The sequence below is a fragment of the Pinus tabuliformis genome, chromosome 4_1, assembly GCF_031772625.1.
Source record: "Pinus tabuliformis cultivar Carrire ecotype Pingquan chromosome 4_1, CPIR1, whole genome shotgun sequence".
Classification (NCBI taxonomy): Eukaryota; Viridiplantae; Streptophyta; class Pinopsida; order Pinales; family Pinaceae; genus Pinus; species Pinus tabuliformis.
The window spans coordinates 602,316,939-602,343,059 of NC_142303.1; the positions used below are offsets into that span (position 1 = coordinate 602,316,939).

A 26,121-nucleotide genomic window follows, 5' to 3' on the forward strand; every position below is an offset into this window, starting at 1 on the left:
GGTTTGTTGGTCTTTGGGGTCCATTCCCCTCTCCCAAACCCTATTTAACCCACTCAACCCCTCTCATTCTCTCACAGCCATCTCATGCATTTGAGTGAGAATTTCAGTGAGAGTTTGTGAGGAGTTGTTGAGTTTGCTTTTGGAGCAACAGTGAGGAGTCTTGGGCAAGCATTGTAGCTAGAGTGGGGAGCTTCTTGGGCAACCATTTGGAGCAGCATTGAGGAGTTGGTTTCTTGGAGCAAGCTTGAGGAGGCAGTTTGTGCCTGGAGGTATTTTTTTTCACTTGTACAAATCTGTTTTTGCTTATTAAATTTTATGTGCAAATCTAGAAATCCTAAAGAGTGTTTTTTGTGAAAGAAATGAACATTGAATCAATGTGTTTTTTTTTTTTTGCAAATTGTTTGCTTTCATTTCCAAGTCAAAAAATGGCACCTAGAGTGAAAGATGCTGCTTGGGCATATGTTGAAATGGTTGAAAGTCAAATGCGTTGCAAATTTTTGCCATAGGAAAATTAAGGAAGGTCATGGGGGCATTAATAGGCTGAAACAACACTTGGCGAGGATTAGAGGCCAAATTACTCCATGTACCTCACCAAAAATTAGGGAGATTAGGAAGGAATTGTTAGCCAACTTTGAGAAGTTTAAAGAAGATAAGGCTAGGCAAAAAGAGTTAGAGGCTGAAATTGGAGGAAGAGGGATATACAAAAAATGATGCCTACCAACCCCCATTTTGATTTTGAGGCTTCTTCCTCTATCCCTTGTACTGATGCATCCAACCCCTTCCGATATGTTCCTCCCTCCTTTGATTCTATTGAAGAAAAGGGAAAAGGTAGAATGAAAAGGGTGATATGAATATCAAAAGTTATTTCATTCCCCCCTCTCCATCAGATGCACATGGTCCTCAAGCTAGTAGAAGTCAAATGCAGCCCACTTTAGATGACCATTGGAAAAAAGAATTGAGGGAGATTGCTTGTGATTACATAGCTAGATGGTGGTATGATGTTGATATCCCCTTCAATGCTTCCCGTTCACCATATTATGAGCCTATGTTTGATGCCATACATGTTGTTGGAAAAGGCTTCAAAGGCCCTACTATGCATGAGCTTAGGGCGTATCGTTTGCAGAAAGAAATTTCATCCATTAATCAGTATTTGAAAGATTTCAAGGACTCATGGGCAAGAACAGGATGTACCATCATGTCAGATGGATGGACTGATCAAAGAAACCGTACCATCATAAACTTTCTTATCTTCTGCCCACGGGGAACCATGTTTTTAAAATCATTTGATGCATCTGATAGGGTAAAAGATGGGCAATTGTTGTTTCAACTATTGGATGAGGTTGTTGAGGAGGTCGGGGTGGCTAATGTTGTTCAAGTCATCATAGATAATGCCACTAACTATGTTCTTGCTGGTAAACTGTTAGAGGAAAAACACAAGACCATCTTTTGGACCCCATGTGCTGCACATTGCATAGACCTCATGCTTGAGGATATTGGAAAATTAGATTGGGTCAAAAACACTGTAGATCATGCCAAAAGCATAACAAAATTTATCTACAATCATTCATGGATTTTGAGCCTCATGAGGAAACACACTGGGGGCAGGGATATTATTAGGCCTGCCATCACTAGATTTGCTACTCATTTTTTGACATTGCAATCTATGCTTTCCCAACATAGAAACTTGCAAAAGTTGTTTTCCAGTGATGAATGGAATCAAAGCCAGTGGTCTCACAAACTGGAAGGCAAAGAATTGAAAAAGAAAGTTAATGAAGAAATATTTTGGAGAAAGGCAGCAGAGATTGTGAAGCTTGCTGAGCCACTGGTTAAGGTGTTGTGGTTGGTGGATGGGGAAAGATTGGCTATGGGCTTCATTTATGAGGCTATGGATCAAGCAAAGGAGAAAATAAAGAGGGTATACAAGGATAAAGTGGCTAAGTATGGGCCCATTTGGGCAATCATTGATGAAAGATTGAATAATCAACTCCATCGCCCTATACATGCAACTAGGTATTTTTTGAACCCGCGGTATCATTATAAAGCTAACGAGACAGGAGCTTTGAGGGGGGAGGTTAGAGATGGACTAATTGACTACATTGATCGCATGATCCCATTGGAGTTTGATCAGTTGGAGATACACTGACAGGTCATGACCTTCACCAATGCCTCGAGTACCTTTGGGAAGAACCTAGCAAAGATTGCAAGAGAAGCAGATGAGCCAGGTAAACAAAAATTTCAATTTTCAAATTCTTAATAGTTTTTTTAAATTTTGTTAAATCGTTTATAATTTGAAAGTTGGATATAATTTGTAATTTTGTTGAGCTAACTCATTACACTCCTATGTTTTTTGCAGCACAATGGTGGGAGGCTTTTGGTAGCCATTGTCCTAAATTGCAGAAGTTTGCAATTCGTATTTTGAGTCAAACTTGCAGTGCTACTGGGTGTGAGCGCAATTGGTCTGTCTTTGAGAGGATTCACACAAAGAAGAGAAACTGTTTGGATCAAAAACGGTTAAATGATCTAGTCTATGTCCAATACAACCTCCGGCTCAGACGCAACCAATTGCTGAACAAAAGCCCTGATTCAGATCCCATTGTGTTGGAAGACATTGATCCAACATCAAATTGGGTAGTGGAGAGTCATCTAGCAGAGTTTGATTTTGATGAGGATCTTGATTTGGATTTACATGGGGAGGCATCACTCAAACATGATGTTCAGTTGAATGCAGATCCTGATCCACTTGTACCAGCCTCAGCCTCACAGCGAGCAAGTCCTCCAGTTGCAGGCGCTTTCTCTGCTCAGCCACGACAGAAGCGCAGCCGCATATCTCGTCTATCTCAGCTTGCATTTGCTGCACATCCTGCTAGTGCTACCACTTCTACAGTTGCAGTTGGAGATGATGAGGAGGAGCCATGGGGCCCCCTGTCTGACTCTAATGATGATCCAGAGATTGATCCACATGATCTTGGCTCCTCTGGCAGTAGCTACTAGCCAGTAGTACTGGTCACAGTTTAATTTTGTTGTAGAGGTCATTTCTAGCCTCCTTGGTTATGTGTTTTTGTTTTGAATCTTTGATCATGTATGTATTGGACAGTGCATTGGGTGCCATTTTGATCTAATGGATATATTCATGAGCCTACTTTGATCATATGCTGTCTTCCATCTATATTCTAATGTTGTGTGTTTGGAAACATGAATGAAATTCTTTAAAATTATGTTTTTTATAAATTAAAATATATATATATATATATTTAATGTATTTTTTACAACGACTGAGTCATTGAAATCGAGCCGGCCGAGTCGGAGTTGGAGTCGACCCTCAGCCGAGTTGGTGTCGGAGTCCGAGTTTTAAAACATTGACAGAAACTAACACCCCCTTTATCATCACTAGCTCCTTGTCATGGACAATCATAGTTATGTATGCCACTTAATTGTCTCTTCGAAAAATTGAAACTCTCATATGAGACGATCAGCTAGCTTGACTCTCACCATGCTCATCTCATCCCAATGAACAAATTTTAAAACCAAGTACCAAGATTATCAACAAAAATCCGCAGTAGGGTTTCATAATCTGAATACCAGGGTTCCCTGTACGATGACAAAGGTTACAGATATGGTGGTTGATCAGCATGAGCCGACTATTCAAACTCTTGAAGTTTTGCCAAGCATAATGGTTGCCCGCAATGGTTTAAAGGATCTGAATGGAAATGGTTTCTTGCACGATTCCAAGGGTATGATGACCAAGTCACCCTACAGTTTACATAGAACTTTAATGGCTACATTGCTCATGTTGTAAATTTGGTTGTGAGAGTCACAGAAGAAACGGTGGCCCGCGCCACTGGCCTCCCTCACACTGGAGAAAAGTGATTTAAAAATAAACCATTGGACAAAAATATTTGTAATTTGTTCCTTAAACCAGAGCATCGGGATGCAAACTGGGTAAAAGGTGTACTAAGGAGTTGGTTTAGGGACGAACGGGCAAAGCCACCATTGATTTTACAAAAATTCTTGACTTGCGAGGGGAGGTACGCTCTTACTTTACAGTACCATATTCGTAGTCTTCTACATTTTCAATCTGGTCAAGAATTAAATTTTCCATACTATCTATGGAGAAGTCTCAGAAAAATGGCAAGTTGGTGAAGAGAAATAAGAAGAATCCTATTACGAGTCTCCATCATCATGGCCTCACTAAAATTTTAATCCTAGAAGAGCTTAAAGACCAAAATGAGACCTGGGAGAATTTTATAGGTCAAAATGGTTTTGTGTCATGGCCATAGGGGAATTTACCAGAGCAAAGCCCAGAACAAGGGTCCGATGATATTAACCATGAAAAGGACGTAACTCAAGCCAGGGCCAAAACTACTCATCCTTCTTGGCATAAGCCAAAGACAACGAAGAGTAATGCATCAAAGGCAAACCCCCCATTAACTAAACCACTTACTCGTTGTGTTACCCAAAATATGTTTAAGAAACAAGAAAGTCAAAAACCTATAGAATCACCACCTATGCCTACACCTCAAGCAACCAAGAAAAGTCCTATTTGCATCAACAGTGATGACGAACAGACACTCAAGGGATTTTCTAGAGTGAAGAAGAAGCAGAAAAGTCAGCCTCCAAATTCACCACTACAAATTCCCCCTAAATCACCTATTAAAGGGCCTGTTATAAAGCATCCAAGCATGATTGCGGCGATTGCCCTTCTCTATCGTTTCACAGTGAATATGTTGGTCAGGTTGATCCTGATCCTCTAGCAGATGAATCCATGTTCCATTACACTCCAGCTGACCCATGATGCTATCCAAGATGCAAGCTCAAACTGTCATACCATTTAGATATAAGTTATAACACCCTAATGCATGCACCTAAGGTGGAAGATTCAATGCATAACTTGTGGTAAATCCACCTCTAATGCTATCAACCACACCTTCTTTGTTATCATAAAAAAGTCTAAAATCAGTAAGAAGAGTGCACTCTCATGTGTCCAATAACCGCATAGCTGATGTGAATAGACATCTAAAATAGTTTTGCTATTATATACCTAAAACAATCCTCAATAGGTTGCATGGGTTAGACCATAGTTGCAGGAATCCCCCCCCCCCCGGATCCTAAGCCGGAATCGCGTCCCGTACGGAAGCGTTCCGGAACCTCCAGGCGAAGCGCGATTCCGGTTTTTCTAAAGCGCGATTCCTATTTTTTGAAACGATTCCTGGAATATCCGCTTACCATCCGCTATGAGTTTATTTTATTTATGGTGACGCACAAGTCTTATTTAAAGTTTTGTTGTAATGCTAATGGGGGTAAGGATTGGTGGAGCCCCGCCAACCTAGCAGCCCCGCTAAACCATTAGACAATGTTATCAATGCTTGAAACTCATGGATAGCAGCAACTCAGCGCGAAGTCAATATGGCGGAGTATGTCTAAACTTTGGTTTATATGTCCGCTGGTTCATTATATTTGGCATTCCGGAGTTGGTTAGCAACACTCCAAATATCACAGGAATCTCCACCAAACTCGGCGTGGAGAAATTTTACAGCAACACCATATTCCAAAGTCAAATCGTATATCACGAATATTCCGCAGGGAGCTATGTCAAACTTTGGTTATATTTGATATATGCCACGGGTCGGAGTAATATTACACCGTCAATGTTTGCCACACCACTGAGGGGAGTTACATAACTATCGGAGTTCATGCGCTCATATGCCAAGGTTACATTTTTTATAATTGTCATATCCAATCACGGATGGCGCACCGTCGGACTTTGGTTATAATGCATATGCCAAAGTTATCAAATATATGCCATGCGGAACTCAAACATATCATCTGTCGGTTCAATTGAGCTTATGTTTATCATATGGTTACGACTATATCATATCTGATGCCACAAGGCCTTGTCACTGTCGGGTCTTTGTTATACCATATGTAGTATATGGTTGCACCAAAGCGAAGTGTTAAGTGCAAAATTCGGTTTTTTAACCAAAATGTGCCACAGAGATTCGTATATCCGCTTAAAAATTTGATGTATGTTTGTAATAGCTAGAATATAGATGATTGTTGTACATACTAGTAACTACAATGGAATCATGGATGCCATATCTATCTTGATTTATGCAAAAATATGCATGTTTTCATGTCTTCTACAATTAATTTGGTATTTGGGATGTTTGTTTTGAGTATAAATGCAAAAAAATATAAAAAATATATATATATATAGCAGACGCTTCCGCGGACGCTTCGCTTCCTAGATTTTTCGAAAATGACGCTTTCGCGCTCCGCGCTTCCGCTTCGCTCCCGCTTCGTGCAACACTGGGTTAGACTCCAAGAAAACACAAGCATGTGTAACAAATCCTCTTCAAGAGGGCACATTAACGTGCCCAAAATAACTGTTAGATCATGCATGAAATAACCTCAAATGGCAATTCTTTTCCTATGGCTGATAATAGACTGGCCACTCAATATATTGCCACTACCTAGTTACTTCACTTACAGGGCACATAGGTCACACCTCCAATCACTCTCTTTCTCGAATGATGATAATATGCCCTTCGGGGGAACACATCGCCCATATATGTAGGCTCACACTCTACCTCGTTCAGTGCATAAGATTTGCTTTTCTTTGAAGTATGCTTCGCCGGGTGAATCACAACACTTCACTTCCAAGGCCTTCACCCTTCAATGAAAGGCTCACAACCCCATACCTGGCACAGAGCTCTCCCCCAGTGCCAGAGCTTATTGCTACCCATACCTGTTACAGAGCAGTTGATTGACACTACAATGCACGCAGCAAGCGGTAGCAAGCGGAGTATGTCAGGTAGGAACAAGAAGGAATTAGATGGCCCGTTCTCAACTCGGCTCAATCAAATCATTATTGATGGGTGCATAGCCAACGAAGGCTCACCTTTGGGGTAAGGAGAGGCGCTCGACAGCTCATGAGACACCCTAGGTTCTGGTCTAGCCCTTACAGGTACTTAACCAAGTCCAGTCATAAGTGTTGGTGTATAAGCCCGGATACGGTTCACTAAAGTAACCACGCTGGTAGCCTGGGTCAGCCTCGTTCCTAGGTGGATAGCAATATATATATATGGTACCACTAGTCTTGCGACATTAAGCTAAGTCTAAGTTACCTCTAAGCCGTATGGGCCATCTGGTACAGTTAACGTATGTTATAAGTACTAAGTCCCCTCTAACGACCTACAAACATCGCCCAGCCAAGGGCCAGCCATGCCATTGATCAATAGAAAAAGCAGGTCATGCCTGGGATCACTACGTGTAGTAAGTCCTTAAAAGAGATATAAGGGCGAGGGCGAAAAAGGGCGGATAACTCTGCTAGGCTATGAACAAAGTCACCAAAGTCACCATAGAACTCTGCTGGGCTAGTGGGGGCAGTGGAAAGTAAGTATCTGTCACTATGAAAGTAAGTATCTGTCTGCTTCATATTGGTTAAGGAAATGTATTCCAAAGGGATCTGTCCAGGAAAGGAACAAGGTCTGCCCAGGATCTGTCTGAACTAGATGGCTGAACGAGAATAGGGAGGGATATGGATATAAGGTATCGGAAGAAAGAATACGAGCGGTTATTTGGCTAAAAGTAAGGGCTAAAGGAATGGTTATGGTGGGTGCCGAACTGCTACCTTAGCTGCTGGGGGATCTTCTACTGGTTCAGGATCAACAGATGAAATTGCTCCTACTTTTGGATCTAGAGCTATATGTTGCGGATTAAGTGCTAGGTACAGATACAGATACGGAACCCACAGAGGAGGTAGAGGCAAAGGCAAAGACGGAATTCAGCAAGTGTTTTTTATGGAAGTAAGTGAATGCTATATCGCTGCTAATCAGAGGTGTATAGGGTGTACTACGTGATGGTGTTATGTGCTGGGTAGTACTCCAGGAAGGGGGGTAGTGTGATCCGGTCCTGAGATGAGAAGAGGGCTTTAGCTGTACCTTCTAAGATCAATTCATCAAGTGGTCTAGAGCTAACAGTTCTACTAGGTCATAAGGTGAGGTTGTATGAACTTAATCAAAGGTAAGGCAAGGGTAAAGGGTTAATAGTAATAGTGCCATACCAACAAAGCATTAATTAAGCAAGTGTGATAAAAGGCCTATCCTCTCCTAGCAATGTCTGAAGCCCGTCCAGCTCTTCTATGTTGAAGTGCTTCCATCCCTCCCATCTATCCGTCCAATGCAGCAGTAAGTCTAAGTAAGGCAGTATCTAGGAACAGGGTGGTAAGAGTCAATAAAAAGGTCAAAGTAGGCAGCATAGTCAAGGTGTAAAGGTCGTAAGTGCCTAACCCCACCCAATCATCTGATATCTGATCTGATCTAACAAGTTCTGGCTGTTGATAATTCATCCGGCAGTGAAACGATCTCTGCTAAAGGTCAACCCTCTCGGGACCATCCCCGCAGGAGCATGCTACTAGAAGTCCTCGGCTAATCGATCATCCATCCAGCCGCCCCGCCATGTAATCCAGCAATCGTGCATGGGGAGCAAGGGAAGCTACTCAAAGGTTCAATTTACTTATTGGGTGGGGGGGCTTATGGTCGAGCCTGCTTGCGCTGCCAATAAATAAGAGAAGTGGGCCAGTAAGTAAGTGGCTGCTGGTAAGGATGCGCTGACCGAGCCAGTAAGATCCAGGGAGTGTTTTTGCTCAGTATTTGTATGGGACTAGTGATATGTATAAGTGCATTGCATGCAAGACACCTATATATATCACTAGTGCACCCTGACATAGGATTTTACATTAGCATATAAGTATGACATGGCATATTTGGGGTTATTTAGCATCATACAACAGCATCCAGTGTGATTATCAGATATATCGAGCTCAGTAGGGTTTTCCTTGCCTTTCAGGTCTGTTCCAGCATGGTTTATCAGCTTTTGACACCCTGAATTCAGAGGTCTGGATCTCCTGCGACCTAGGTCAAATTGAGGCATATGACATATGGATGGAAAGCTTCTTTAGAGACCTTTCCAATGGTATATAGCGCTCCCCCGGATTCTAAGGGGCATTAGATATATTTAGCCTCCTTTCTATAAGTTCTGGGACGTTGCATGATCCTTTGAGCTAACATGTGTGACTTTCATGGACGTGCATGGCAATGATTGGTAGCCTATCTATCAGAGCGTTCTGCACTTCTGAGCACCCATTTGGCTCATACATCCACCGGGATCATCATCTTGGTGAGCGCTCTCTCAGATTATCCAGTTTCAGTCAGTGGTGGGGAACTCTTAACCATCCATGCAAACTCAAATTGACCCTCACTTGAAATAATGCACCTTCCCCTATGTGTAAGTCAACTGAAAGTTAGGAATAGATAGGATTAGATTACGCCTCAACTGCATGCCAACCAATCTGGTAGTGCAACCCTTCCAAAATAGCAAAGAACCTTCACAGGATCACACTTATTTCGACTACCCAAAGATGAACACAGGTGCTATTAGGGAGAAGCCACCTACTTCATAAAGGCACCCTGCAACATGGTTTTATTTCTGTCATCCTACAGGTGGAATAGATCTGGAAAGTAGTGCAACCATTCCAGAAAAGCAAAGAACCTTCACAGGATCACACTTATTTCCACTACCCAAAGATGAACACAGATGTTGTTATTAGGGAAAAGCAACCTACTTCATAAAGGCACCCTGCAACATGGGTTTATTGCTGTCATCCTGCAGGTGGAATAGATCTGGAAATGTATATAATCAGTGCCTTATCTTCTGCCAAGGTACACTATTCGAACAGGATCTGAAGACAGCCTATGTGTGCACTTTAGTACTTCCAATTGCCGGTAACTATCTTTAGAGAACACAGCCAAAACTTTTTAGATTAGGATACGCTGCCACTGCTTTAGGATATAATACTGCTGGTTAGGATGGATCTAGAACAACACATTCAAATACTAACAACAATCCTTTCTGTCCATCATCATTCACTGAGTTCATTCACAGAGGTGCAAACTCTATGAATCGTGATCTCAACAACATTTGTTCAGCATCATACAATCCTCAATCTTCCCAACATAAAGTACTTCTATAGGGAAGTGAAAACACCTACAACTTATCCCCTATACCACACACTGCACATGAAGCTTAACGATGCATGAAGAATGTCTGAAATAATGCCCCATACTTTGTATTTAAATTTTAAACTAGTTATCCCTCAAAACTAATATAGGTTATATTTATGATTTTCTCACACAGCCCAGCCTCCCTTGTATTGGGGATTAAATTCGCACAAGTCAGCCCTCTTATCTGATCTGGGAGCCCATCTACATTCTATGATGCTATCACCTGTTCTACTAGCAGGTTCATCCTTCATACTATTTCCTCAATTATATAGCACGCATATCAAGTAGATCTTCAAACAAACGAAGCACTGGATTCAATCTTCTGTGATAAAATTATATCGAAAACATTGATAAACATGCCAGGGACTGGAAGTATTGATGAAGGTTGTGCCCCTACTGCTCATCCTCCTGGAAAGCATTGACGTTGATATCATTCAAACACAGAATCAAGGCTTGCCTCACAAGCAACAAACTGGTAAAGTATGGCCCTGTACCCATCTATTATACTGGTTGTACCTGTCTCTACAAATAGTGTTGATCTATTAAACAGTTTCGGCAGTTGACACAAGAATTGCAATGGTACTATTTGGGGTGTTAACACTGTCTCAGTGCCCTAAACTAAAGTTTGACAATAGAAATTCAATAGTCTAAAGTTTGAACCAATGTTGCATTTATGGTCCTCTCATCAGTAAAGATGCTTTTAGGAAAACTTCTAACATACATAATTAATAATTTTATAAGCAAGCAGTTGATATCAGCCTCGTAAATGGATCCAAGGGAGCCAATGGTTTGGTTCAGAATCATCATCTGTCATGGTTTCCTGACATATACATGGATTTTGAAGACAATTTACAAGCAGAGGGATATCCTTCAAAACATGCATAGTCAAAGAAAGATAAACACACCTCGAGGCCATGGTCAACTCTGGGATTGTTGTTCGAAGATAGAGCATCTAATTGCAATTTTACACAATCCTTTGCTAAAAGCTGCAATCAAAATCTGTTATTTGTCAAATCATTACAAGCAAAGTATGTAAAAATGAATAAAAGTAGAAAGTTCTTTAGAGTAAACACTTAAACCTCTGAATGAGGTTTTGCCATGGGCCCTACTGCAGCTGCATCATTTATTTCTATGCTGCAGACAACTAGAAAAGAAAAATCAAGATAATAAACAGATAAAACGCCTAAATATGTCTCATAAACACAACAAACAGTCAAAAACATGGAAACAAAAGAACAGGAGATACATGAAAAATGCAACCAATGTAGATAATCCCCTCCTCATTGACACCGCATGAAACCATGAGGTTAATCCCCTCCTTGAAAATATTTTTTATTTCAAATAACTGATCTTAATTAATATCTTTTATTATCAGTGACAAGAATTGCAAGCCTCTACTTTTTTAAAAGATTTGACCTCAATGAATCGTAGTCGTTTACTATAACCCATAACAGAATAATAATATCATAAAAACTTCTCATATTCTGACAATTAAAATACAATGTATAGTGAGTCAGTGACCAATCATAAGTAATAACATTGTAGCACTCATCACAATACTTCAATACTAAGAAACAAGACATCCCCCAAAACCTATGTTTGTATCACAAGTGTCACGCAGTGACATGATAGGACACTGTCAAACACAAGTTTGGCACGTGTCTTGTTTCAGGACATGCTCAAACACAGATCTCACACTTGTCCTATTCCAGTGCAGACATGTCAAACTCGTGCCTCACACACATGTTAACATGTCCTGAGATGATGGGCACGCAAGGGACCAAAACAGAGTTGAAAAATGCAACTTTCCCCTTTTGTCACATTTAATCATAGGAAAATGCTCTAACATTGAGCAGGTGAAGGAAAATCCATATTTGAAAGGATTCTCAGAGATTTGAAGGCATTCTAACCTTGTAGATTTGTCAATTCTCCAAAAGCAGTGTTCTTGTTCAATCACACCACAGAAATCATGGCTCAATCATCAAGGGCTGCCAGTAAAGGTCAAAGGAAAGAGAAGAATTTCAATGTTGGTTTTCCCCCACCACCCTCCAAGTCTATCTTGTTACCGCTCCCTCTGCTGCAAGTGGAGCTTCCAGCGTTACAAATAACCCTGGAGGCTGATATAGCAAAACAGTAAGCTCAAGAAAGAAAATATCCATTGTATCTAGTATCTACCCCATTTTGAATTTGTCATTGGCATTCCCACCTATGGTATCACTGTTAATGTAATACATTTTGATTTGATGACATCAAATGACTCAATGAGAAAACCGCAATTTATGGTTCTAAACTGTTGATTCTTTCTTGTGCACTTGTAGTAACTAGTTGTATTAATATTTTGTAAATGTTCTAAAAAGTTTGGATCTTTTTGTTTGCTTGTTTTCTTTTTGTATATATATCACATTTCAATGATTGATGAGTCCCATGTCGGACACTAGTATCGACATTCCCACATGTGCCATGTGCTGTAACTTAGCTTCAATATAACTAGAGGCTATATAATTAAAAGGATAGCTTTCATGTTCTTGTGGGGACGATGGTATCTATGTCCATCCATTAGTTTAATTATATTTTGCAAGTCATGCTCTCACAACTACAAAACCTATAAAATGAGTATCGAACATCCACATTATTAAGAGGATCCCAGATAGAAATAGTGACACGAGGCAAGATTCTGCAAAGAAATCATACTGTCACGGTGACTTGTCCCAAAATGACGGTCGCTCTAGAGTCTAGACTATTATGAGATGTGGATTATTTTATTAATGGTTCAAAAAGACATTTGATGGTTGATGGCATGCAAAGGTAAAATGGACAGGATGAGTACTTTGTTGAGGGTAAAGAAAGAGAATCAAATGAGTTGAGGAGTAGAAGTTATGAGAATTTTATTGAAGCCGTGATAACCAAGATAAGGTACTCCATTTGAAACATGGTGGACATTACTTATGTAGCAGTCAGTGAGAAAAAATTGAGAACAGGTAGAAACTTGAGGATAGGTTGAAGATAAAGGTTGAAAGGGAGGGGAGATGAAAATGGGTGGAACACAATAAATATGGATCCGTTAGAATCAATGCTATCAAAACCAATCAGTCAGACATGTTTGGAGGCAAAACTGATCCAACCAGGTGCTTTGAATCGTTTTTTGGCCAGTTCCATGCCAAACCAGCGTTAAAACACTAAATCAGCTGGCTTTGTACTGAACCAACCAATTCCATACAGTGTCATTGCGCCGAGAGGTGCTCTACAGCCCAGTACATGAGGGAGATGTTGTCACGTAACGTTACATTAAAAAAATTAAAATGTATATATGTGTGTGTGTGTGTGTGTCAGCTAATATATGTATATGCGGGAGATATTGTGGGTAACGTTACTTCAAAAAAATAATAACGTTACTTTAAAAATCAATGTTGGCCATAAATAAAATACTTCAATTTTCACCTTTATTTTACATAGACTTTATATAGTGAGATAAAGTAATTGAAATATATATATATATATATATATATATATTACTTTTTAGTATGAGGGATATATGTAATTCCTTCATTGAGTGGAAGATCTAATGCCTATAGTATGCTAGAAATGTGTAATGTAATGTAAACATTTTAACTTGGTGAAAATAAAATAAAAATAACCCTATAAAAAATAAATAATAAAAAAATGACCCATGGTTTTAAGAATCCATGGTATTGACCCATGGTATTCATGTGGAATATAACCTATTTTAGAGGGAAATTAAAGTAGCGTTGGGCATTTGTCTGGATATGTTCAGAGGTGGGGAAATATTAGGAAAAATATAATTATTACATTTTATCTAATATTTTTGCCTACCTCCATCCACTTTTTACTAGGTTATATTGGGTAAAATATAATATTATAATATTACATTTTACCCAATATTTCCCCTCAACTAGTCCACTTCTTATTGTAATTTTTCTTTATATTTGAAGTTTGAAAGTAAACAAACTCAACTATAAAATTAGCAGGGGTGGGGAAATATTGAGTAAAATGTAATATTTAGGCTGAGTTGTGATGGAAAATATTAGGTAAAATGTAATAATATTACATTTTAATTAGTATTTCCCCCCACCCCTGGCCACTTTTTATTGGGTGGGGGTGGTAATAAATATTGTAATATTATATTTTATCCAAGATTTCCCCTCACCCAATTCACTTTTTATTAAAAAAATTCTTTATATTTGAGGTTCATAAGTAAACTTAACTCCTATGTAAACATTTGATCCTAGTATGGTAGAGATGTTGTAATCTTTAACATTTTGACTTAGTAAAAATAAAATAAAAACATAAAATTAATAATTATAATTATATTTATAATTATAATTAATTATAATTAATAATTAAACCAGCCTAGATCCATCTTAACTCCGGATCTACCAAGTGCCGAGAGGGATCAAATTTCTTGAGATGCAAACCTCTTTTAAAGTGAAAAGAGATTTTATCCCTCTCGACACTCGGTAGATCTGGAGTTAAGATAGATCTAGGCTGGTATGATGCAGCCAAGGACCACCAAAACCTAATTTAGAAAAAGAAAAAAACTATATAACAAGTCATTTCCAAACACAATACCAAACACTAGGGCCTTACTTGTGCTATCTAATGAGACCTCCACCCTCCAATTCACTCATCCTAGTAATTGATGGTAATGTTAAATTATTAGTGTAAAAAATGAATTTTTTTACTTAAATTTTCAACATTAACATTAATTGTTTCAGGATGTTTGAGAGTGGTTCCAACGTCAATGGATTTCACATGGAAAAAGTAGAATGTTAGATCCCATTCAAAATTCAGCAGACAATAGCTTTCAAGATTTCAAGATTGTCAGAATTGCAACATTTCCATTGGATTATGGCATGTACGAATGTATGGAACTAGCATTTAATCAAAACCGGGCCCTCTATTGGATTATGTCATGTATGAGTGTATGGAACTAGCATTTAATCAAAACCATCAGGCCTTCTATGTACCTCAATGTTGGTGGTATTGATTGTTGAACTCCTCTATCATGACCCCGGTTAAAATTTACCCATCACTCAAACAAAATCACTAAATTGACATGTTAAGCTTTTTCTAGCTTGTTTTAATACTTGATGTGGAACCCAATATAGGCAATGATTTTGAAAATATGTCATTATTTCATGTAGCATGATGTTTTTGGACATTAGAGGCCATTTAGATCCTGTTTGTTGATGCAATTTTGGTTCAAATATGGATTGCACTCAGTGTTATTTTGGTTATATGCACCCTTGTTGTCTATATATGAGAAACTTTGCATATTTGTGTATGATGGTTTGGATTCATATGGTTGCACATGAATATATATGCTTCTTTTCAAAATTTAAATATTTTATGTATTTTTTGGTCAACCAATCTCTTTGTCTAGTTATGTTAAAATTGGCAACTAGGGCCAAATTCCACCTTGGGACAGCTCATTTGATGGAGATGATGATTGCATTAAATTCCTCTTTTTGAGAGGACCAAAATTGATATAAAGATCATCTCATTTGGACAAGCAGAAGTGTGATTTTGAATTTATGCCCACACATGTGCAAATTGTTCAGGTCGGCCACATCATCATGTAGGCTCATGAAGCCCAATGGACATGACTCTTCACCCTCAATGACTTGTATAAATACAAGTGACCTCTCACCTCATTTGGCATCATCATCACTCACACATTCTCTCTCCTTCTCTCATTGGTTCGTACAACATTGGGCATTCTCTCTCTCTCCCATGTGTGGCACAAGGAGGTCGAATTACAGGACAGAATTGCAAGGCTGAAAATCTCATAAAATTCTATAGTTTGACCAGCGTTGACTTTGACTTTATAGGCATCCTTTGACTTTGATTTTCAGGGTGGATTTCTATCTCAGCAGGCCACATTTTTGGGCACAAGAACTGAGGCAAAAGGACTTTGACCTACGTTGACCGCAGCCCTGTTTGACCACAGGTTAACCAAGTTTGACCGCAGATTTTATGACTATTTTGGGCTGACTTTGACCACTGTTGGAGGTCAAGTTTGACTACCTTTGACCGAGCTTCAAAGGAGAAGTTTGACTACTGCATTAACCATCTTTGACTTTCTGGTTAGGGCTGATTTGATTACTGTTGACTGGGACAGTATTGCAGAACTTTCACAGGGCTATTTGATCTTCTATTGGCAAGTCAATTTTGACTTTTTGTACTCTCTCTCTGTTGAACATTTGATATAATAATATGAAGATTTGATCAAATGGTTTTCCTCGCATTGGGGTTTTTTTCCTGGCATCCGCCAAATCTGGTGTCCTCTTGTCTTGGCTTGTCTTTTGCATTTTGTTTCATGTTCTATCTACTGTTACTATCAATGTGATTAATGGTTAATGTGATTGCTATTGGAAATCTAAATTGAAATTGTCATTGGGCTGCTAAAGGAACATTGAAGTGATTGTGCAAAGCATAGAACATACCATTGTTATCTAAATTTAACAAGTTACTTTTGGTTTTCTTCTAGTTCCAGTCTAATTCACATTTTTGGGGTCAATCGGTTTCATGGCTGATCCGATCTGACAACATTGGTGAAAATATGTTCAATTATATGAATAATATCATATAATGTGCATCTTGAAACTTAAGGATCCTACAACAAAGACTACTTTTGCTAGTATATCCGACCATACCACATATGTATAAATATAATTCGTGAGATGACTAATAGATACATAAACATAAAATTAAATCCATTGCAACACAACATGGGGCTGTGATGCATGTCATAAATTTTACGACCCATTAGCATAAAAAATAGATTGTCAAACCAGTGGATGGCATAATTCTGTTCTTAGTAGAGTAAGATGATACCATGGACAATTCATCGCCATCATGGTTAAAATTTGAATTTATGAATCTAGATTGCAAATGGATTCTTCCTAAAGGCCATGTAAATAAAGAATCATTTGTTCAAATATGGTTTAGAATATAGAATCTGAGAAAGCAACCAAGAATTACCATCAAGGTACTTTTGTTAGAATTCCAACCTAAGGATGTGTACCCTTCTGGTCTCTGACCATTTCTACTACTGTCTCTAGAGTTGTTAACTATCTAATTTGGAATTGACTTATGTCTAGACTCTAGAGTTACATTGAAAGCAGATTGCAAGAGCGAGAATACAGGGAAAACAAAATCGAAGATCAAACGTAAGAGGTTATACAAATGAATTAGGAGAGGAAAATGCAAGGCAAAATGAAAGTGCAAAACACATTTGTAGTGATAAGGACAAACTTGCTAGGAGGCATTGAGGTGGGGCAAAAAGAGGTAGATCAGAGGTGCATGCCTGGGATAAGAGACTCATGGCCCATGCAAACACCAGGCATGAATCTCACAGCCTTATCAAGATAACCTAATCAGGGAAGACACAAATAATGTAAGCATGTAGTACTTAAAACATGATCTCACAACCAATGTTTTTAAAACCGGAACCAGTGACCGGACCGGTCCACCTAATGAACCGGTTTACCGACCGGAACCGGTCTAACCGGGACTGGTTTGGTCTAAACGAACTGGTTTTAGAAAAATACATTAAATAATTATTTTTTAATGGAAAAAACTATTTTTAAGATTTAAAACCATGATTCCAAGCCAATAGAGACAAAATATGCAAAGATTGCTCATTTATATACCATGTAAAGGTGAATATATCAAAATGGCACCGAGTGCAATACATATCATCGACAAAATACATAAGCAATGAGGCTCTAAATGGCCTTTAGAGTGCAAAAACAAAGCCTACAAACTATGGGGCCAGTGGCCTACTACAAGACTTCAGTCTAGACTCTACATATATGATAATTCATAATAGTAATACTATAATAGTGATCAACATTATCACTTGAAGTTGAAACTTCTCATGAGTCTCAGTCATCATGATCAAACTCAGTTGGTTGAGTCTCGACTCCCAAACTTTGCAATCACAAACTTCTCTATTGGTTCAGTGACTTGAGTCTCAAACTTCTGAAGGTATTCTGCCCTAATATGCCCTATTATTTTGTTTGGTGCTCCACATGGCTTTACATGGCCTCCTATCCCAGCCAAGTGTTGCTTGAACCTGTTAATACCCCCTCCTTGAATGGATTTTTGGAAATATTTGCAGATCATTTTGCCATCAATCATATCACAATGAGCCCATGCAGTATCTCTGCCTTTTGGAGGCATGATTGTAAAAATTTTCTGTTTCCCACCCCGGTTTTCAGTTTCACCTTATTTCTCCCATATAGTTAAATGCCCATTCCCATAGCCATACATTTAACAGACTGAAAAAATAAATATTGCTGAAAACACAAATTCTGGAAATTTTTTCAGAGTGCTGGAAATTGCAGAAATAAAAAATCAGCAATTAAAACAGCCATTAAAACACATTTAAACTCAGTGATTTTTGGTCAACTTGACCCTGGAAAAACCCCCTACAACTCTTGGGGAAAACCAGTTTGAGAGCTCTTCTTTATTTCTGGAAAATGCCTTTTACAGAGAAAATTTTTCAACAAAAAATCAGCAAAACAGAAATTTTCCAGCAAGCAAAACTTATCTGTTTTCAGCCCAAACGACAATCTGAAAAATGCTGGAAGAGCTGTACGGACCGTACGGATGTACGGACTGTACGGACGTACGGATGTACGGACCGTACGGACTGTACGGACTGTACGGACAGCCGTACGGACTTGTACGGACAGCCCTCGGAAAAAGTGCAGAAAATCGCCTCCTCGATATTCGTGCTGAAAAATATTTTTTTTCACTATTTTGCTCACAAAACTGCCTTTTTCTGCTTGTTCTTTATGCTGTTCGGATTTGCTGAAGTGCTGCCTTGGTGTGTGTGCCAAACTGCTGCCTCTTTCTCCTCCTTGTCCAGAAATCTCCCTTGCTCTCTTGCTCTCCTTCTCCCAATCTGCTCATGAAAGAATGAATGATCTTTTTCCACCTTTTCCTCCCTTAACCCAACCCTAAATGACTTTTGGGTGATCCCTAAATCCAATGGCTGAAATAGATTTAGATCAATGGCTGAGATTAAATGCTCATTTAAATCTCACTTTCTATTTTTTAATTCACCCCACTTTAATAAAGACCCACTTAGTCATTTATTTCCAAAGTCACTTTTCCTTTCTAATTTTTCATTGACTTTATAAAGTCACTTTAAAATTAGACTTAGTAACTTTATCACTTAAAGTCACTTTCAAATTAGATTTAACTTTATAAAAATTATAAAGTTACTTTAGGAGAAAAATTAAATTCTTTTGGACACTTTTCCCTAGGCCAAAGATCAAAGCCTTAGGGAACCACCTGTCCTCCGGTACCAAATTTCAACACTCCCTCTTACCGAGGAAGGTGTTCCTCACCACACCCATCTTGTCTCTGAAGTAGACATGCTTGCCCCGTGGTAAGGCTTTGGTAAGAATATCTGCAACCTGCTCATCAGTGGAAATATACTCAAGCTTTACAGCTCCCTTCTGAACATGGTCTCTGATGAAATGATATCTGATCCCGATATGCTTTGACCTGTCATGAAATACTGGATTCTCCGTGAGTTTAATGCAACTCTGATTATCACAGTAAATCACTGAAGGTCTCAACGGCTGACCAAATAAGCCAAACAACATCTTGCGAAGCCAGATGGCCTCACAACTAGCTAGACTGGCTGCCATATACTCTGCTTCCGCTGAACTCAGTGCTACTGACTGCTGCTTCCGGCTGAACCATGACACTACTGCTGAACCCAACCCAAAACAACACCCTGAAGTGCTCTTCCTATCAGAAGCACAACCTGCCCAATCAGAATCAGTGTATCCTGCCAATCTCACTCCATCTCCCTGCCTGTAGTCCAGACCATAATCCACTGTCCCCTGCAAGTACCGCAAAATGTGTTTTGCAGCCACCCAGTGAACCTTCCTAGGCTCACACATAAACTGACTCATCGTGTTGACTGCAAAACAGATATCTGGTCTGGTGTTGACCAAATACATCAAGGAACCAATCAGCTGCCTGTACAATGTGGGATCCACCAACTCGGAATCCGAAGCATGAAGCTTCTTCCAGTTGGTGATCATCGGTGTCGACATGGGTCTACAATCCTCCATGTGGAATCTGCTAAGGATGTCCACAATATACTTCCCCTGCCCCAGGAAGAAATGCCCCTCCTCCTGCCACACCTCCAAACCCAAAAAGTAATGCATCAAGCCGATGTCCTTCATCTCAAACTCCGCTGCAAGATCTCTCTTACAGTGCTCTATGAGTCTCTCTGCACCTGTAATGATCAAGTCATCCACATACAGCACCAGAATGAGAGGCTCCTCACCAATCACAATAAAGTAAAGGTTCGGATCTGCCTCACTCTTTGTGAAACCCATCCCCTGCAAGTATGCATCTATCCTGGAGTACCAAGCTCTGGGAGCTTGCTTCAGGCCATAAAGGGCCTTCTTCAATCTGCACACATGGGACTCCTTCCCATGCACCTCAAAGCCCTGTGGCTGCTCAATGTACACCTCCTCCTGTATGAAGCCATTGAGAAATGCGGTCTTCACATCCATCTGGTGGATCTTCCAACCCATCTCTGCTGCTATCGATATAATGGAGCGGATCGAAGTATATCGAGCCACGGGAGCGAAGGTCTCCTCATAATCAACTCCCTCTACCTGGGAGAACCCTCTAGCCACAAACCTTGCTTTGAATTTCTCAATGCTGCCATCTGCAGCATGCTTTACTTTGTAAAGCCATCTGGAAGTAACCACGGATTTGCCCTCAGGCCTCGGCACCACCTCCCAAACATCATTCTTCATGATAGAAGAATACTCCTCCTGCATGGCCTCTCTCCAGACCTGCTGGCTAGCTGCCTCCTCATAGCTAGAAGGCTCAGAGTCAAGGATGCTGGTAACCATCGCCATATAGCTACAAAATCTCTCAGGTGGTCTACTCTCTCTGACCGGCCTCTTCGGCTCAGCAACAGATGTGGCATCTCTCAAGGTGTCCTGAAGCCACTTGGGCTTCCTCTTCCCTGAGCATGCTTCTCCCATAGGAGAATGAAACTCCTCCTCCTCATCCCCATCAGTAGCCTGAACTCCTGACTGTCTGTCTGCTGTCCTCCTGCCTGCACCTGAACCTGTAGAAGCTGAGGTACCGTGTGAACTATCCATCAGTGGACTCCCTAGTGAACTGCTCTGTGAACTGCTCTGTATGCTGCCCGGAGCACCACCCCTCTGGCTCGGCGAGCCACTGCTCACTGATGGACCTGACATCCTCATAGATGTACCTCCGGATCCTCCTGATCCCTGCCCACTGGATCCCTGCGACTGACTCAACTGCTGCTGAGGGTCTGGCTGATCCAGATACTCTAACTCCCGTGACCTCCTAAAGGCCCTGTCCTCCTCGAACTTCACATCCCGTCTGACAACAACTTTCCTCTGTGCAGGAATGTAAATCCGAAAGGCCTTTGAGGTCTCACTGTAGCCCACAAAGATACCCTTCTCTGCGGTGGGCTCTAGTTTGGTCCTCTCCTCCTTGGGTATATAGGAGTATGTAATGCATCCAAGGATATGAAGATGACCAAGATCAGGCTTCTTCCCAAAGAAAGCCTCCTCCGGAGTCATGTGCCCCAAGGCACGATGCGGACTCCTGTTCTGCAAGTAAACAGCTGTGTTGCAGGCCTCTGCCCACAAGAACAATGGCAACCCCTGATCATATAACATGGCTTTGGCAGCCCCTATGATGGATCTGTTCTTCCTCTCCGCAACCCCGTTCTGCTGGGGGTTGTAAGGAACAGTGAACTCCCTCCTAATGCCTGCCTCTGCACAATAGTCAACAAACTCTCCAAGGGTGTACTCTCCTCCATTGTCCGACCTCAGGGACTTGATCTTTCGACCTGTCTGAGTCTCCACAAGAGCTCTGAACTCCTGAAACCGCTTGAAGACCTCACTCTTGGTCTTCAAGAAATAAATCCAGGTCCTCCTGGAGTGATCATCAATGAATAAGACATAGTACTCATATCCACTCAAGGAAACATGAGACATCCGACCGCTCACATCGGAATGAATCAAATCAAGTATCCCCGTCGCTCTGCTGTCACTGCTGGGAAAAGGGGATTTGGCAAACTTGCCCATCGCACAACCTCTGCAAGTATCATGGTGATCAGTACTGAAATCTGGCACACCTGTAGTGATCTCCCGCAATGTCCTCAAGGCTCCATGAGACATGTGCCCCATCCTGCGGTGCCAAATCTCACATAGCTCAGAACTGCTAGCTCTGCTGTCGGTACTACAGCTCAATGCCAAAGGGGGCTGGAATGCAAACTTGTACACCTTTGCATGGCGTACACCTATCACTCTAGCTGAATCAGCTGGAGAGCCCCTGGGATACATCAACACCTGTCCTTCCCTGAACAGTACCTCATATCCTCTGTCCTCCAACGCTGAGACGGATATGAGGTTCTTCCTCATCCCTGGCACATAAAGAACCTCTGACACCTTCAAGGGAGGTTTGGATTCCCTCTGAAATGTCACTGTCCCCACCCCGACTGCTCTAACAACTCTGTCATCACCGAGTACTACCTCAATATCAGTGCCACTCTCTGAAAGCTCTGAGAAGTACTCCCGGACTCCTGTCATGTGACGTGAAGCCCCACTGTCCACATACCAGATACCTGTAGATGCTCCGCTAATCGAGGGAAAAGCATGCTCCCTCTGAACCTGTGTGGCAGGTGATCCTGCACTAGAGGACTCACATGTAGTGAACGCAAACTCCCGGTCAAAACGACCTGCAAAGTCCTCAATCTCAGCTGACGCTGCCACATCCTGGGTCTTCCCCTTCTTCTTCTTCTTCTCCGGACACACAACTGCATAGTGTCCCATCTTCTGACAATTCCAACACTTCACTTTGGAATAGTCCTTTTGTGAGTTACCCTGTTTACCTTTACCTTTGCCTTTGCCTCCACCACCGCTTGTGGAAGCCTGCTTCTTCCCTTTGCCTTTCTTGCCTCCTGCCACCAGTGCTACGTCCTCATCCTGCTCAACTGGCTTGGCTGCCCCAAGCTGTCCTTTCCTGATCTCTGTCTGTATACAATCATCCCAAAACCTCTCCCATGTGGGAAGGGTCTCACGTGCACAAACCCCATCAGCAAAGTTCAACCATGAACGGGGGAGGCCATTCACTGCAATACGCACCAACTCAGTGGATGGAATGGCCTCTCCAATCGCTGCCAACTCATCTCTCACATTGGTAATCTTTGTGAGATATCCAGCTGCACTATCATTCCCCATCTTAATGTTCTTCAGCTTCTCCTTCAGGACCATCTTCCGGTTCTCATTGGTACTCTGGTAGAGATTGGACAATGCTGTCCACATCTCATGGGCATTGCTCTTTCCTCTCACATGAGGAATGCAATGGTCTTTGATTCCGTCTAGAATCAACCTCTTACCCTTGTTGTTCTTTCTATTATAAGCTGCCAACTGAGTAGCATCAGTAGGCACAACAACAGGGTGCTGTGCTGTATGCACCATGATATCCCAGACTTCTGCCTCCTCAAAGATACTCTGCATTCTCTCCTTCCAAACGCTGTAATTTGTATGCCCATCCAACCTATCCTCCACCCTCAATCCCAATGACATCTTGCTGTCCTAAAACTGAAAAATAGCACTGCTGTGGTAAAGATAAAACTGCTGTTTATGAAAAATCAGCTTGCTGGAATTTTCTGAGTGAAAAAATCAGCAGCTGTATTTTTTCTCTTTTGCTGTCCCAAACTGCCCTTCAGCACTCAAGCTCTGATACCATGTAAAAATTTTCTGTTTCCCACCCCGGTTTTCAGTTTCACCTTATTTCTCCCATATAGTTAAATGCCCATTCCCATAGCCATACATTTAACAGACTGAAAAAATAAATATTGCTGAAAACACAAATTCTGGAAATTTTTTCAGAGTGCTGGAAATTGCAGAAATAAAAAATCAGCAATTAAAACAGCCATTAAAACACATTTAAACTCAGTGATTTTTGGTCAACTTGACCCTGGAAAAACCCCCTACAACTCTTGGGGAAAACCAGTTTGAGAGCTCTTCTTTATTTCTGGAAAATGCCTTTTACAGAGAAAATTTTTCAGCAAAAAATCAGCAAAACAGAAATTTTCCAGCAAGCAAAACTTATCTGTTTTCAGCCCAAACGACAATCTGAAAAATGCTGGAAGAGCTGTACGGACCGTACGGATGTACGGACTGTACGGACGTACGGATGTACGGACCGTACGGACTGTACGGACTGTACGGACGGCCGTACGGACTTGTACGGACAGCCCTCGGAAAAAGTGCAGAAAATCGCCTCCTCGATATTCGTGCTGAAAAATATTTTTTTTCACTATTTTGCTCACAAAACTGCCTTTTTCTGCTTGTTCTTTATGCTGTTCGGATTTGCTGAAGTGCTGCCTTGGTGTGTGTGCCAAACTGCTGCCTCTTTCTCCTCCTTGTCCAGAAATCTCCCTTGCTCTCTTGCTCTCCTTCTCCCAATCTGCTCATGAAAGAATGAATGATCTTTTTCCACCTTTTCCTCCCTTAACCCAACCCTAAATGACTTTTGGGTGATCCCTAAATCCAATGGCTGAAATAGATTTAGATCAATGGCTGAGATTAAATGCTCATTTAAATCTCACTTTCTATTTTTTAATTCACCCCACTTTAATAAAGACCCACTTAGTCATTTATTTCCAAAGTCACTTTTCCTTTCTAATTTTTCATTGACTTTATAAAGTCACTTTAAAATTAGACTTAGTAACTTTATCACTTAAAGTCACTTTCAAATTAGATTTAACTTTATAAAAATTATAAAGTTACTTTAGGAGAAAAATTAAATTCTTTTGGACACTTTTCCCTAGGCCAAAGATCAAAGCCTTAGGGAACCACCTGTCCTCCGGTACCAAATTTCAACAATGATGACTCCCTGGATGGTAGATCATAGAAGTGAGAAGTTTATAACACAAAAAAATTAATTCATGGACAATAGGCAAATAAGGAATTTTCAAGTGCAAATCCTTACTTGGAAATGCAAACTAGCTTCCTTAGCCTCCTCTTGAAGATGGCAACTCCACTGACAGCTACACACTATCTCCAAAATAGCTCCAACTCCAACTCCAAGATGACTACTTCAGCAAATGCCAAAAACTCAACACTCTCCAAGCTCACAAACACCCCAAAACAGTTGTGTGAGACAAATGAGAGTGAGAGGGGCCTCTTAAAGGCTTGGAGAGGGTGTTTTTGGAGGGAAAACACCCTTAGTTCCCCCCCAAAACCCCTAAAACACAGTTCGCATTACACTTTTTCCATTACACGGTGGGCGTGCCTCTAACCGGCCGGTTTAGGACGGAACCGGCCGGTTTGATACAAACCGGCCGGTTCCGTCCTAAACCGGCCGGTTAGCACCGGTTTAGGGCAAATTTTAGCGAAATGGGCGATTGAACCGGGTTTTTTGGCCGGTTTAGACCGGCGGCCTTGCTAACCGGCCGGTTAGACCGGTAACCGGTTTTTAAAAACGGTTTTGAAAACACTGCTCACAACATAAGCTTGGTCGATAGAAGGATAGGTACTCATCCATCTTTGCTTGAGAAACCTGCTTTTAATAGTACTTAAAACGGTGACCTTGCAGTCGTCAGAGCCACAGCTCTCTGCAATGCCGAAGGCACCGGGTATGTTAGATTTTCAGGAGAGGTATTGTTAATCACACCTTAGTGTGCTTCACCTTATCTTCTCTCTGCCACGTACGACAGAATCAGGCTCAATATAGAAAAGATCGACAAGCTAAAACTTAGATAGGAATTTAACTAAAATTAACCAAGATTCCTACATCTCACATTAGTTTTAGGCTCTGCATTTCATATAAGGTAGTCATCCATTCAAGCAGCAGTTGCAAATCAATTACTTGATCCTAAATTTCCTAGCAATATAGTTGACTCCATAAGGCACTGGTATCAATTGTTTAAATCTAATCGAATTCTATAAGTCTTGCTAAATCTAAACTCAAGTTCTTGGTCGCTTAACTGTGTCTCCGGAAC

At 40.8% G+C, this 26,121-nt stretch overlaps 1 protein-coding gene across 2 annotated transcripts in view; it reads right to left on the minus strand.

Moving 5' to 3' along the window:
• LOC149177443 (uncharacterized) overlaps positions 1-26,121 on the minus strand; it is an 84,542-nt gene that overhangs the window by 12,866 nt on the left and 45,555 nt on the right. Inside the window, exons 3-4 of one of the 2 annotated variants that reach the window (XM_089420142.1) lie at positions 11,141-11,195; positions 10,967-11,047 (exon numbers count right to left, since the gene is read on the minus strand). In XM_089420142.1, coding sequence (XP_089276268.1) covers positions 10,967-11,047; positions 11,141-11,195 — 136 coding nt within the window. Of the gene's footprint in view, positions 1-10,966; positions 11,048-11,140; positions 11,206-26,121 lie in introns of both variants that reach the window. The other variant, XM_089420143.1, reaches the window with a different exon arrangement.